At 39.9% G+C, this 16,068-nt stretch overlaps 1 protein-coding gene across 1 annotated transcript in view; it reads left to right on the forward strand.

The window, feature by feature from the left end:
- Positions 1–1,156: 1,156 nt before the first annotated feature.
- The window catches only part of LOC141728527 (sulfotransferase 1B1-like), a 33,837-nt gene continuing 18,925 nt past the window's right edge, over positions 1,157–16,068 (forward strand). The window contains exons 1-8 of the mRNA XM_074537421.1: positions 1,157–1,251; positions 1,765–1,921; positions 8,748–8,871; positions 11,552–11,691; positions 12,366–12,455; positions 13,119–13,245; positions 14,021–14,115; positions 14,754–14,910. Coding sequence (XP_074393522.1) covers positions 1,889–1,921; positions 8,748–8,871; positions 11,552–11,691; positions 12,366–12,455; positions 13,119–13,245; positions 14,021–14,115; positions 14,754–14,910 — 766 coding nt within the window. The 5' untranslated portion in view covers positions 1,157–1,251; positions 1,765–1,888. The remainder of the gene's footprint in view (positions 1,252–1,764; positions 1,922–8,747; positions 8,872–11,551; positions 11,692–12,365; positions 12,456–13,118; positions 13,246–14,020; positions 14,116–14,753; positions 14,911–16,068) is intronic.

The raw sequence follows: 16,068 nt of genomic DNA on the forward strand, positions 1-16,068 counted from the left end.
AGAATATGAATAAATAATTTAGTTAATTTGTAAAAGATAATAATTATAGGCAACCATCTTCTCATGGTACCAAAGCAAAGTTAAATACTGCACCTTCAGAATTGAGAATGAAATTGCTGCTTTTGCAAGGAGCACACAAGGTATTAGAAATCCCCAAGTGCAGTTATGAAGTATATTATTGCTATTTCTTTTTTTTTTTTTTTAATGCGGTACTCTTCTATGTCTTTCTCTAATAAATAATATTTTAATTTTATTCTAGATATTGTTACTGATTCGTAATCCAAAAGATGTTGCTACATCTTATTACCATTTTTCCAATGGCTTGCCACTTCTTCCCTCCTATGAGACCTGGGATGATTTCTTCACAGATTTCATGACAAAGAAAAGTACAGTATATGTTTCTGTCTATGTCAATTGTCCAATGATTTGTTATTTTATAAGAACCTTTGTTCTTTGGTAAATCAGGTTCACTAGGATCTTTTGGTTTGTAGTACAAAAGACAGGGAGATTAAAGACAGAGAATTAGAATTCTGAACTGAAGTTTAGCTTACTGGTCTTCCTGCTTGAGGCTACTATTTAATAAAACTACGATTCCAGAGACTTCTTGAATTTGTACATACTGGTATTTTTCCTGGAAAAAGCAGTTCTTCCTTAACTCTACCTTGGGTCCCCTTTACCCCTGCTCTCCTGTGTCCAACATCATGTGTCTGTGGTGATATATAATCACCTCAAAGGCACATTGGATGAAAGGAATTATTTGGACTAAGTCTAGTGCATTAAAATGGGGACTAATTCTAATGCATTGTAAAAGGGAAAAAGTGATAGCACTGGTTTAAGTTTATGAAGTTGGCATAGCTCATGGCCAGCAGAAAAGAAGGTTCAACAAGATCTTAAACTGGATTCAGGCAGTCTTACAAGATGGTTGGCAAGATGATGGCTTTTTTGGTGAACTCAGAGCTGTCTTGAAAAGGTTACAAGTTTTATTTGCTGACTTACAAATCGTATCATATGTTTGAGCCTGGAGCAAGACCGGACTACAGAAGTGTGTAAACCCTGCCTGACATGATTAATATAGCCCTTGGCTGACATAGCTTCATGAGCAAAACCTGTATGATCTTAATTGATGCTTCATCTTGCGATCCTTTGTTCTGTTTAGTGGCTTGGGGATGCTATTTTGAATACCTTTCTGAATGGAACAAATATGCTGACAAAGAAAATATTATGACAATAACTTATGAAGAGGTAAAAGAGGTAAGGTTATCAACAGTTACAACAATACTTTATACTTCAAGGGATTTTTCCTGCACCAATACACCCTTATATGAATGCAAGGTATCCAAGGTGTGTGAGAGAGATTTTTGTTTTAAGGGAAGAAAAGGTGAAATTCAAACTTAAAAACCTTTGTAAAATTTTGCTTGTGAAAATATTTCTTGTTATTTTTTTATCCATGATATAAGACCAAATATTTGTAAATACAAATTTCCAGTAATATTTTTAGGAAGAAGCCTAAATTATTACAGCAGTGTAGATTTTGCTCACCTTTGCTCACCTTTAAATCATATATAATATTTTGTAACATAGAAGAAGAGAGCTCCTCCAAAATAACTGGGGAGAAGAGGAACACTCTTGGCCACTGTAGTCCTAGAGAATTCTACGAATACCCTATGTATGCAGCCAGCAGAGCGATATAGGAATGTGCAAACACCTTGGAAAGCAGAGTCATTTGTTTGAAAGTCATGCCATATGTTACCTTCCTCTTTCCAGAATCCTGCCCTGAGTGTGAAAAACATAGCTACGTTCTTTGGAATTCCTCTGACTGAGGAACAGCTCCAGCTGGTGGTAGAGAGGAGCAGCTTCCAGTCTATGAAGAAAAACTCAGACAAGACCCATGGGTCGTTTGGCAATATTTTCTTTCGCAAAGGTAGGGAGCTTCAGAGGGCTCAGAGGTGGAAATGTGCCACTCTCAAGGACTTGGGCCATCCTTTGGTTCTTTTTTCTGCACTCACATTAGAATTGTAAGGTAGTGTCAAGCAGGGGATCACTGCTTTGCTTGAGCAGACTATCCAAGGAGAACTGGTGAGGAAGATGCACAGCAAGGCTCTCACAGCAGGGCCACTCCTGGCTGCTCACAGATGGCTGGCAGGAAGGAGGACCTGTCATGTGCCTGAATTCCTCACCACCTCTGTGCATGGATCACCAAGTGCCCAGCCTTTGGAGCTGGCAGCACTGGGCCAAACTCAGCCTGAGTGGAGTGACCACACTTTGTAGGAGAGTATGGGAATCTTCTGAGATGGCCCCTGCCAAATTCCTGATCACTCTTACACACTAGAACTAAGCCAAGCAAGGAAGAATCCAGGTGGACACCAAGAGAGTGAAGTGAAGGGAGTAACCTTTGCAGTGTAGTGTGTGGGACATGGACATGAGAAGGGAATCTGGTTGTCAGAATCTATTTCTCCAACTTATGTAAAGAAATGACTGGATAAAAACAGAAGCTGCCAAAGGAGCAAAAAATCAGCTGTGGCTCCTGGCAGATGATTCTTAATTAATTCTTCAGGATCTTCCACGTTGCCAGTCATAGCTGTCTAGAGGAAAGAGATGGAGTGAAACAGGATTTTAGGCTGCCTTTTTGAAAATGGTGTCCTAGAGTGCAGTGTGTTCTTTTGCATTATAGCAAAAGATGATTCACATATATATGGAAGTCCATTGATTGCACAAAATTATATTGGTATAGAAAAATGTTTCATCTGGAAAATGGATGAACACAATTTGGTGTACAATGCAATAAAAATGACAGCTCTATAGAATACAGACAAAATGAAATGTCTTGGTTTTCAAGAGTTTGTTCCTGCTTCTTTGAAGGTGGTGTAAGTGACTGGAAGAATCTTTTCACTGAATATCAGAATGAGAAAATGGACAGAGCATTTGAAGAACATATAGCAGGAACAAAACTTGGGAAAAAGTTGAAGTATGACTTGTACTGCAAAGCCTGAAGAGAAATGAAATATGGTTAGAATAAGAACTTTTCAAGGCAGACTCAGACCATTTGAATTCTATACACTGGAAACGTAGATCAAAGGATCCAAGCACCTTATGATTACTCTAAGAGTCATTGCAGCAGCCTTTACAGGGACAGTGACGAGCCTTTTGCTTTAGTGTGAGACTTCAGGCTACACTCATTTGCTGACGATGGCAACAAACTATATTTACAAAATCTTAATAGACCTTTTCAGGCTGTCACCTGGAAGGAAATGCCTCTTTTCTTTCTAGGGAAATTCTATCATTATAGATGATTTCTAATTAATTAGTATGCAGATTATTTTTTCTTCAAAAATGTTTCCAATCAGTCAACATCTTCACAGAAAATAACAGAAGCCTAATATCAAAGGAGATCCTCCATGAATTCAGCACAAAATAAATCAAAGCTAGAGAAAGCTGAATGAAGAGGAATATGGATCCGCATTTTTAAGGCTCCTCATCTCTCTGAATGTAAAATACCAAGATGGAATTTAGATTATGGACTGAAGTTAACAGCCAAGATTCACTTGGAAGCACTCCTTTCTATAGGATCATAGAGCAGCTCGGGTTGGAAGAGACCTTGAAAAATCATCTGGTACAACCTTCCATGGGAAAGGGAGCCTGGGTGAGATTCTATCTAGATATCATGTCATGAAAACTTCCAGTGATGAGCAATCTACCACATTGCTGGAGGCATTGTTCCAGCAAATGGTCGTTCTTGCTGTGAAGAGCTTACTTCATGTATCAAGATTAAACATCCCCTATTGAACCTTGACCTCACTGCCTCCTTTCCTCTCCATGTGGTGTCTGGTGAATAGGGAGCCTTTATCCTCTTTGTAGCTGCCCTTTAAGTACTGGAAACTGTGTTGAGGTTGTCCCTGAGCCTTCTTAGCTTTGTGGTCCTCCCTTGGAAGCCCTCTGTTTTCTTTGTGTCATTCTTGAAAATGCCTCTGTTGAGGTAGCGGGGTTTTCAGGAGTGATGGTGTGAGACATTGCTCTACCCGGATCTCTTGTATTGACATTGGGATTTGCCGCTCTAGACAGAGTATTTCAGATTTTTCCAGGGATCTGTTCTGGAAAAATAAGGCAAAATTTGGTTATGTATGTACAGCTGAATTTAAAACAGGAAAAGTCCCAGCCAACTCATTGATCCACCACCTGAGCAGATAAAGTGTAAACAAAAAGATAGAGTTGGAAATAATGAAATATTCAAAGACTTTTTGTTTCATTCTTCCAAACCTGGTTGATTCTGCTTGGATGTAAGTGAACGTGCAGAGTTTTGGAAAGAAATACGATTGCTAGAAGTAATAGTTGGAACATTTAGAAAAGAAATTAATGGATTCAAAAGCCGAGCAGCAGAAAGTCCTGTGGCAAAGCGTCTTTGAACAAGTGCAAGTTTTCTGTAAGCAAGCAGAAAGGTAGCAGATTCCTGGAAAAGAACATTCATAATAGCAGTGTTTAAAAACTTGATAAGGAAGAATCAGAACAGAACAGACACCTTAACTTGATACTTAGGGATGTAGTAGCAAAAATGACAAAGCAGCCGAATATGGAACATTTTGAAGAAAATGAAAGAGTAAATTTAAATTATGTTGAAGAACTTTGTGATCCTCCTTAAGATACCTCTTGAGTATGCCAGTGACAGAAAATACAAGAGATGACAGCATTGGGGAGGACCTGAAATTATGTGAATTAAGAGACACAAATTGATGTGGAGATGGCAATGTACAAATGTGGCTATAGAAACGAGAATACTGGAAGTAGACTTAGAAATTCATGCAACAGCAATACAAGGCATTCAGAAGCAATGACAAGAGCAGCAATACTTTCAGGAATACCCACTTGTTCCTATGGATATGATGAACTTTGTTGCAATTGTTTGCTTATGGTCACACTGCATATACTGGTTGAGAGCAGAACTGGGAGGGCAATTAAAGCAATCTCCTTTAGTGGTGAGTTCTGATCTCATTCAATCTTGTTTTTAACACTGGTGGGCAGACTAATATCATACACTGTATCATAAATGACTGACTTGTAAAGTCTGGGGATCAGAATAGAGGGCTGAAAGTACTAGGAAAATGGCAAAGCAATTTGAAACATTACACATGGAGAAGATGAGGGGAGACAAAATTTAGTAAAGGTGAATGTAAAACTCTATGTTTAGAAAAGGGAAGCCAAAGTAATAGGTACTTGATGAGGGTAAATCCATCAGGCAGCAACTGGCCTAAAAACACCAGAGGAATCGCTTAGCAAGGACTAACATGATGACAGTCCTAGAACAAAAAGGTTCAGATATTATTCTGCTCCTGCTGATCTGGTTGAAAACCAGACTTTGATCTGATTTTGCATTTTATCCTCTCCTGTTTCATCCCAAGGCTTGAATTCAGTCCCTTTATGCCTTTAATAATCTCTTTCTGAAGGACAGAGCTATTCAGAGCAGTAACACCTCATGTGCTTTTGCTCCTTTTGAGATACTCAGTGGGCCCTTGCATTCAGGGGAGGTAAAGAGGTTGAAGAATGGAAAAGGCAAGCATGCCAAAAGGAATGTAGACAAGGAAATTTGATGAAGGAGCGACATTTTGATGTAGTGAAAAGTAAGCAGAGATGAGACCAGTGAGTGTGAGAATCATTTCAGAAAAACTTGGGAACCTGTTTTGAAGGTAAGACATAATTGACTGACACAATAACAGAGTTCTCAGAGGTTTTAGTTTCCTGGTGTGAAGGAAGTGAGTTTTTTGGGATGCTGTGGTCAAACCAATAGGTGCTCAGATTTTAATATTGCCACCGGGTGTGGCCACTGAGGACATGGATAAGTCTCTGATAACACAGGGGGTTAAAAGCAGAGATCTCAGAGGGGGAAGTTCTCTTGGTTCCGGTTGGTGAAAGAGGTCAGAGCCCCCCTGCCCGGATGCGGCTGCGGGCTGGGTGGGTGAGGGGAAGCCATGCGGCCGTGTGAGGCAGGGCCTTGGACAGAGAGGGGAGGTGAAGGCCCCTGCAGGATGGGAGGGTGGAGGCCCCCCCAGAGAGAAAGAGAGAGGGAGAGAGCGCCTGTGCCTGTGCCTGTGCCACCTTGAAATTCGACATCATGTGCTGGCAGCATGGCCGAAGGAGAAGCGGGGGTGCAGCGCGGGTGCAGCGAGAGAAGGTGCCCAGCAGGGCAGCGCGGGAGTTCTGGGCAGGCAGAGCCCGAGATTTTAACCCTTTTCTTGGATGATGGAAACCTTACAAATGCTGATCCTCCTGGAGCTGAATGTGAAGAGAGACAGAGATGAAATAGGAGGAAATGGGCCAGTGTGATGCAAGTTTGTGCAAGTGAAAGATGTCCGAGAGAAGCTGAGAAGAAATCTAGGTGGGAGGAGATGATGGAGTGGCCTTTGGCTGGACTTTTCTTGTACAGCCATGGACAGAATCATTTTGTTTTTCCTGTGACACAGAGACTGCATTTAGGGCGAGGCAATGGCTAGGAGCCAAGAGAATGCAGTGATGTTATGTAAAGCAGTGCGTGAACAGAGATGACGGGTGAGGAGGGTGGTGGGGGTGCCCTCGATCTTCAGTGAAGAAGAAGACCTCTTGAGACCCCTTGGCCCCAGGGAGTGAATTTGGGGGGGACAGGTATTCCGAAAGTGAGAGACTGTGCTTTTTTTGGAACTCGGCAAAGCATCCTTAAAAGGGGAACCCTAGAAGCAGCTCTGGTCCATGGGCAGTGGTGAGAGCCTGTACAGGGAAGAAAGAGGTCACAATGGCAAATGTTCTCTGGGTTGTGGTTCCACATGTGACATGGAAACACACAAGGTTTCAACTGTGTTTCCTGGGGAAGCCTATGGTACAAGAGGGACTCCTTACTCCTTGATGAACTGAGAATTGATTATCTGAAGGGACATGATGGACGGAGAGTTGGTTACCTGAGGGGTGGTAGCTGAATTGAGAATCCAAGGTTTTGTCCTACTGTGATGTATTGGAAATTTGATCGGGGGAGGAGGAATGTTTTTGGAAGGTTTTTATTCTGAGTTCAGTGTGTGTTTCTTTTTACATACAGTTGTAGGTTAATAAAGTTTTTTCTTTATTCCTAAGTTGGAGCCTGCTTTGCTCTAATCCTGGTCACATCGCACAGCAGAAACTAGGGAAAATATATATTCATGGGGGAGCTGGCATCGCACCAGCATCAAACCATGACATTTAGGTCTACTTTCTTACCATTTGTCAAAAAAAAAAAAAAAAAAGAAAAAGAAAAATATCTTTCTTTTTGGTCTAGTCTATTTTGTTGCCTATGATACCTAAACACAGAAATTTTCGCTGAAAATTATGTTTATATTGTATTTTTATCTATTTCCTGTAAAGAGAATGAGCAAGCCAGAAAAATTATATTAATCAATCTTCCACCTCATATCTTTTCCCCAGTCCATTTCCAAAGCAAAGTTAGGCTGAGTCTTCCATTCAGGTGCATCTTCTCTTTATGGTGTACTGCAAATGCTCCTGATGACAGCATTTCCATCCAAGGCAGACCTTCCTGTGGCTAACTGAGCAGCTCAGGGTTGTCCCTGAGGAGCACTGGGGCTGTTCCACATTGATTGAGCTGCACAGCCCAAGACACTTTGGCTGCTGAACAGACAGTGCTGGGACTGGGACTTGGATTGCTGGCATCCTCAGGATCCCTGGTTGCCCTGAGCCTCTCTAGAGAGACAGGGCTGCTCTGCCCCCACCTTGTGTGCAGCTCCTGACAGACAGACAGACAGACATATGGCTGTGGCAGCACTGGAGACCCTGCTCATGAGCAGAGAGCAGAGTCTGAGGGCTGAAGGAGCGGGAGGCACCTGTGTCCGCAGTGGCCCAGGGGACAGGTTGCTACATTTCATGCTGAGAGGTATTTTAGTGATCTGGCTCCCTCAGGATTTAGGCAGCTGGCTCCAAAGAAAATTTCTTTGGCATCTGGCCTAAAGCATAAAAAAATGATAATTTCTTGCTGCCCTTACTCTTTAGTACTGGAGAAGAGAAAGAAATTTTCCTCTGCAATTCAGAGTTATCTTATGAACAAAGAGCTGAAAAGAATAACTAAAAGAAAGCTTCCAGAAAGCATAATATATGAACAGTGTCTTCAACTTTTAAGAGTAAAATAGTACTGATAGAGAAAGTATCATTTCCAATAAAATGGTCTGTTTTAATGGTTCTGCATTTTTGGAGACCAGACAAATAATTTTAAATTATTCTTTGTAGGCAATTTTAAGCAATTTCTCGACTCTTGCCGGTACGATTTTCATTTGATATTTTCTCATGTTTAATAAATCTTGTGTCTAACATCCATTTATGAAGAAAGAGACAAGGATGTGATAAGAGGGTTTGATATATGGGTAGTGAATGAGACCCATAGTATATTCAAGGGCATGAAGGAAAGTGAAAGGTCCTTTCACAGGGTAATTCACCTTCCTGTATTGCCTTTCTCTGTTGGGATGACCAGTGGAAATACCCATTTCACCATCTCAGCACTCCTTACCTTCTAAAAAGGTGTCCTCCAGAATACAAATAACAGCCCGAGAAGGAAGAATTTCCTCCAAAGATATAATTATGGATATGAGGAGAGGCAAATAAAAGTGAAATAGTACAAGTGTATTTTGATTCACACGATTGCACTGAAACTTCACATGCAAGTGTCCCTCCTGTTAGATTTAATGACACAAAATTCTCAGATGTGAGTATTTCATCCTGAGAAATCTGATTTGGGTGATACCTGTCCTCAGGTCTGGACATTGCCTTACAGTGCCTGGATGCAGGACAGAGCCATTGCCTGCAAGGAACCTTTACCCTGGGATGTGTATCCATTAGAGGAGTCAACGGCAAGCCAGGTTGAGATCCACTGTCCAGGTATGTACTCCATACGTAGTACTTGTCCAGTTGGCAAATTGCACTGCATTAGTCACCAGTGATAAATATTTTCGGAAATAATATTTACAGGTGTTTTGTTGGTTTAATTTAACATTTTTAATCTTACTAGTTGTTGCCCCAATACTTCCTGTTGCTGGTATAAGTAGCATCAAAGACCAAAGACCTTTGCCAGAGACTTAAACATTGAATCTGAGCCTAAAGCCAGTTCCTTTACTGGGGTCACTGCAGTCAGCAGCTCATCATATGAAGTGCATGATAAACACTACTCACTGTAGCTCAGGTTATATTTTCACCACCTCCCTAAGCACTGATCAGTTGTCAAACAGGGATTGAGCTCATTAAAGAAATATAGAAATGAGTAATTTTTGTGTAACCACCAGGAAAACAGACCTCTGTAGTGCAGTCTGATGAGTGGCCCAAGAGTGCCTGTGCCCCTGTGCCCCCACTGGGCTCCAGCGGCCGGAAGCAGCCGGCCACACTCACAGGAGTGTCCTCAGCTCAGTCTCTAGTGCACTGAACATCTTCTCTCCCAATCCCAACATATTTTATCTAGCTTTGGGGAGAATGATGGGTGATATAATAAAGAAAAAAAGGAAATCCCAGCATCAAGTACTGGAAAGAGATGAACTGCCTTGAGGATTTTCAAAATGACATTTAAATTCCGATTGGCAAATCATGTCGTTCTATTTTGTTCTATTCTGCTTATAAACTCTGCATTGTACTCACATATTTTTGGCATGATGTTTAGAAATTATCTAAGCCATTTTCCTAGAATGCAATTGCATTTGTCTGCTTATCTGGTTTGTTTATGTTCAACTTCTATTGATTTCAAAGGTTCATATTACGTAAGCTCTTTGATAGGAGCTGAGTATATCTTTATAGCTTCAGAAAGAGGTAAGTTCTTGTTCATAGGGTCAAGAAAAAAAAAAAGATGAATAACAAACCAAGCACCTATTAAAGGACAATCCGTGGGTTTCTCCTTCTACACAGCATTACACACTGTGACAGAGCCTGTGTGTGAGAGAAAGAACAAGAATGGAGAAGTCCAGGAAAAAATTTATTGGTGTGGTAGATGAGGCAGTAGCAGCCGCCAACTCCATGCATCGTGATGAACTGCTCTTTTCTTACAAGGGAATTTTCTACCCTATCACTGTTTGTCCTCCTGAAACTTTCAAAGCCTTGGAGTCCTTTGAAGCCAGAAGGGATGATGTAATTTTGGCAGGATACCCTAAATCCGGTGAATATATTTTAATTCTTTTTATAAACAAGTTCCTGTAATAGTAAGTAATACAGTTTGTACTAAATATATTAAATATATATGATATGATACAAAATATGATATTATGCTAAATAATTGTATTTAGAATGTTCACCAAATTTTGTAAAACCGATTTCATTCTCAGAAAGTACCAGAAATTGTTTATGAATATTTGATATGGTAAAAAAAGACTGTGAAAAACATTCTGATTTTCTTTTCTATAGCATGTAAAGGTTTTTGTTATTTTTACTTTTCATAGTTATAAAGTTAAATGCACAAATTGGAGAGGTTTTTACACCGGAGGTAACTAGATCTCCTGATATTCCATGATCTACTCCCACATGTATGTTGGTGAAGTTAAGAGCTTTATATTTTTACAATGGAGCCTTTGGTACCTTCAAATGCTACATTCCATCTTCTTTGGTTTATTTCACACAGATGTAAGGAAATATCTATCAAAAATATTTTTGTAGTCCTTCAAGTGATTACATTGTTTTTAAGTATTCTTTAAGGAAAATCAAGAGGACATCTTTCCTAGGGTTGCAAGTTTACCCTACGCATTTCCTCAATCTACCTCAAAGCACTGGTCCACAGGAAAGCCAAGGTTTGGATCAGATCTGCCTCATATACACTTTAATCTTGCTGTTTCTCTCTCTTACAGCAATTGGTTCACACTGCTTTACAGTGGATAGTCACAGCTGAGAGGATTGTGAAGATTTTGCTATTTCATTGCATTTTCTTTTTGAAGAAATGTTATGCACTGGAATGCACTTGTTAAGACTGCAGTGAGAAAGATGTAGGGACCCAGCGTGCAGAAGTCAGGACATGGTAAATCAGAGATGGGACATGTATGCAGGGTCTTTGTTATCTTTTGAAGAAAAAGATAATAAGTGTGTCTAGGAAATGTCACTTCAGAGAGGTTTTACCTGTTGTTAAAGAAAACGTGTGCACAATTTTCAGATCTCGTTCTGCTCCTGTCTTGAAGTACTGTGACCCACCTTTCTTCAAAAGATAATCCAGCACACCAGAAAACACTTAATACATTAAGTTTTAAAGTATAGGGTCACCACCCCAATCTCCCTTATATGTGTCACAATAAAATTTATTAAATTAAAGCAGGTTTACCTACTTGAATCTCAGAGGTTCTTCTCCCTGATTAGTCAGTTTACAGTACACAAGTTATGGTGTACTGAAGTGTTCAAGTTGGAGAAATATGTCCTTATGAGGAGCAAAGGTAGGATCCTGGGTGGTGGTTGACCAGACAGTCAGCTGTGATTGTATGACATGAAAGGAGAGCAGGTAACTCACGTGGTAGTACTAGCACCTCTTGACTTCCCTGGTAAATCCATTTCTGTCCATTCTAAAAGTTTTACAACCACTTCTGTATTTTTCTTCTTTCAGGCACAAACTGGCTAAGTCAAATCTTAACTGACCTGATAGCCATATCTCAAAAGAAAACACCAGGCAGTGAAAGCAGTGTGAATGCTGAAGAACCAGAAGAATTCCCCTACCTCGAAATTGGAGATGCTGAGAAATATGAGGTGGGAACAGAATATGTATGGAAATGATCAACATTATGTGCTTCAAATACTGAATATATGATATATGATCTATTCTATTGTTTGATAAGAACTTGACCACTCCTCTTTTTGTGGCATCTGGTCAGGAGTAATCTCACCTGGCCTGTCAAATACTGAACACATATAAAAAACAGACACTTCATTGGGACTTGAGAGGAGGACATACCCATGAGATACATAAGAAGTTCAGAAATTCAACATAGCATCTTTCGTATTTAAGAAGAGCTTCATGAAGTGTCAAATCATGTAATATTAGCATTTGTCTTTTTTACTAGCTCTTCCTCTTCCTCCTCCCCTCTCTCAGTCATTGAGGAGCTTCAGATATCACAGAGACAGCTAATCTGTACCCAACCTCTAGATTTAATCCCTTCTCTACAAGAACAAGAGAGATTATCACTGAAGAGAACAAACGATGGATAGTCCTTTTTTTCAATTGCTCATGGGCTTGTGATGATTAGTGCTACTCAGAGCAGCCCACTAATATACCAGGCCAACACTCACTACAAGAAAAAAAAAGCATTGCAAGGAGGCAATAACTGTAGATAAGTTCATCAAGGCCACATTTTAGCATAGGTTAATGAAAAGATTACTTGTGCTAACTGAACTGTCCACTTTCCTCCTTCCAATTCTTCAAGCGAATGACCAAATTACCTTCTCCAAGATTTATGGTTACTCATCTCCGTCCTGAAAATCTTCCCAAATCTATCTTCCAAAACAATGCCAAGGTGAGTGCTGATTTTAATGTATTAAAACAAATACTTCAACAGATTTTTTTTAAGAGCCAATGTAGTACTTTCTTGCCAGTTTTCAGAATAACTCTTTTTTACCCAAGTGTTTAGCCTGGCCATTTCTACACATTTAAGGCTCTACATGTTTAAGAATTGCCATTCACCTCACCTAACCACAGTTTGCCCTTATTGGCTTCTTTGTGACAGTTTCCACAGCAGAGGTACAGGGTTTGAACGAATTCTCCGGCGGCAAAATGGATTTTGATAGGATTTCCTGTGGGAGGAATTTTATGGCATTGTTGCAAGTGAGGGCTTCAATGTGTCAAATTTCCATGAGAATTTATATTTTTGTGAATTTTCCCTGCCACTTAAATGATGAACTATGCTTGTATTGAGCAAAACATACTTAGATTCTGAATAAATAACTTGGTTAATCAGTTAAAGATAATAATTATAAGGCAACCATCTTCTTTTGGTACCAAAGCAAAGTTCGTTACTGCATCTCCAGATCTGGGAATGAAATTGCTACTTCTGCAAGGAGCACACAGGGTATTAGAAATCCCCAACTGCAGTTATAAAATATATTATTGTTATTTCTTTTTTTATGCTGTAGTCTGCTATGTCTTTCCCTAATAAATAGTAGTACAATTTTTTTTCTAGATATTGTTACTGATTCGTAATCCAAAAGATGTTGCTACATCTTTCTACCACTTTTGCAATGGCCTGCCTACTCTTCCCTCCTACGAGACCTGGGATGATTTCTTCGCAGATTTCATGACAAAGAAAAGTACAGTATAATTTTTTGTCTGTTTCAATTGTCCAATGATTTCTTGTTGTGTAAAAACCTTTTTTCTTTGGTAAATCAGCTTCTCTAGGAATTTTTAGTTTACAGTACAAACCAGAGATTAAACACTGAGAGTTAGAATTCTGAACTGAAGTTTTGCATGCTTTCCTTACTGCTTGAGGATAAATATTTGTCAAAACTGGACTTCCACAGGCGTTTTTAATTTGTAGAAACTGGTATTTTTCCTGGAAGAGGCAGTTCTTCATTATCTCTATCTTGGGTCCCCTCTACCCCCTGCCCTCCTATGTCCATCATGTTCTGTCCATGGAACTATATAATCATCTCCATGCCAAATTGGATGAGAGGAATTATCTGGATTAAGTCTTGTTCATTAAAAAAGGGACTAATTCAAATGAATTTAAAAAACTAATAGGACTAGTTTAAAGTTTTGAGTTTTGGGTAGCACATGGGCAGCAGAAAGGAGGGTTTCAACAACCTTTCAGACTCGATTAAGGAGGTCTTACAAGATGGTTGGCAAGATGATAGCTTTTTTGGTGCACTCAAAACTGTCTTGAAATGCTAACAAGTTCTATTCATCTGACTTATAAATGGTATCATATGCCTGATCCTCGAGCAAAACCGATAATTCACACCCACAGAAGGGTGTGAACTTTGTTATAAACCTGATTAATAAAACCCTTGGCTGACACAACATAATGAGCAAAACTTGCATAATCTAAATTTATGCTTAATCTTTGGCTCCTTTTGCTTTATTTAGTGGCCTGGGGATGCTATTTTGAATACCTCTCTGAATGGAACAAATATGCTGACAAAGAAAATATTATGACAATAACTTATGAAGAGGTAAAAGAGGTAAGGTTTTCAATATTTACAAATACTTTATACTTGAAGGGACATTTTTTTCCTGAACTAATATACCCTCATATGAATGCAAGGTATCGAAGGTGTGTGAGACAGATTCTTCTTTTAAGAATCTGTTTTAAAGGGAAGAAGTGGTGAAATTCAAACTTTAGAAACCACTTAAAATTTTGCTTGTGAAAATGATTCTTGTTTTTTATTTATCTGTAAGACTGGATATGACTCTCGATACCATGGTTGTTTAGTTGAGGTGTTAGAGCATGGGTTGGATTCGATGATCTCTAACGTGTCTTCAAACCCAGTCATTCTGTGAATTCTGTAATATAAGCCCAAATAATTTAAAACCATAATCAACAGTAATCCATCTTTGAGAAGGAGCTCTTGTGTTTTCAGCAGGGTATATTTTACACAACTGTAAATCATATATAATATGTTGTAATCTACAGGAAGGCAGCTCATGTCTCTTCCAAAATAATTAAGGAAAAGAGAAACAATATGACCCACCCTAGTCCTAGAGAACTCTGTGAATACCCTATGTATGCAGCCAGCAGAGATACAGGGAAGTGCAAACACCTTGGAAAGCAGAGTCATTTGTTTGAAAGTCATGCCATATGTTACCTTCCTCTTTCCAGAATCGTGCCCAGGTTGTGAAGAACATAGCCACGTTCTTTGGAATTCCTCTGACTGAGGAACAGCTCCAGCTGGTGGTAGAGAGGAGCAGCTTCCAGTCCATGAAGAAAAACTCAGACAAGACCCATGGGTCACTTGGCAATGTTCTCTTTCGAAAAGGTAGGAAGCTCCAAGGGGCTCAGAGGTAGAAATGTGCCACTCTCAAGGGCTTGGGCCATCCTTTGGTTCTTTTTCCTGCACTCACATTAGAATTGTAAGGTAGTGTCAAGCAGGGGATCACTGCTTTGCTTGAGCAGACTATCCAAGGAGAACTGGTGAGGAAGATGCACAGCAAGGCTCTCACAGCAGAGCCACTCCTGGCTGCTCACAGATGGCTGGCAGGAAGGAGGACCTGTCATGTGTCTGAATTCCTCTCCACCTCTGTGCCTGGATCACCAAGTGCCCAGCCTTTGGAGCTTGCAGCACTGGGCCAAACTCAGCCTGAGTGGAGTGACCACACTTTGTAGGAGAGTATGGGAATCTTCTGAGATGGCCCCTGCCAAATTCCTGGTCACTCTTACACATTAGAATTAAGCCAAGCAAGGAAGAATCCAGGTGGACACACAAGAGAGGGAAGGGAAGGGAGTAACCTTTGCAGTGTAGTGTGGGGGACATGGACATGAGAAGGGAACCTGGTTGTCAGAATCTATTTCTGCATTTTACATTAAAGCAATAACAGGATAAAAACTCCTGCTGCCAAAGGAGTAGAAAGTCAGCTCTGCCTGCTGGCAGATGATTATTAATTAATTGTTCATGATCTTCCACTTTGCCAATCCTAGCTTACTAGAGGAGAGAGATGGAGGGAAACAGAATTTTAGGCTGCCTTTTTGAACACTGTCATCTAAAGAGGAGTATATTCTTTGGCATTATAGCAAAAGATAATTCACACATATATATGTAACACCTCTGACTGCAGAAAATTACATTGGTGTAGAAAAATCTTTCATCTGGAAAATGGATGAACACCAATTTTGTGTACAATGCAATAAAAATGACAGCTCTATAAAATATAAAATTAAATGTCTTGGTTTTCAAGAGTTTGTCCCTGCTCCTTTGAAGGTGGTGTAAGTGACTGGAAGAATCTTTTCACTGAAGATCAGAATGAGAAAATGGACAAAGCATTTGAAGAACATATAGCAGGAACGAAACTTGGGAAAAAGTTGAAGTATGACTTGTACTGCAAAGCCTGAAGAGAAATGAAATGTGGTTAGAATAAGAACTTTGCAAGGCAGACTCAGATGATCTAAATGCTATACACTGGAAACCTAGATCAAATGA

Source organism: Zonotrichia albicollis, chromosome 3, assembly GCF_047830755.1.
Source record: "Zonotrichia albicollis isolate bZonAlb1 chromosome 3, bZonAlb1.hap1, whole genome shotgun sequence".
In the NCBI taxonomy this organism is placed as follows: Eukaryota; Metazoa; Chordata; class Aves; order Passeriformes; family Passerellidae; genus Zonotrichia; species Zonotrichia albicollis.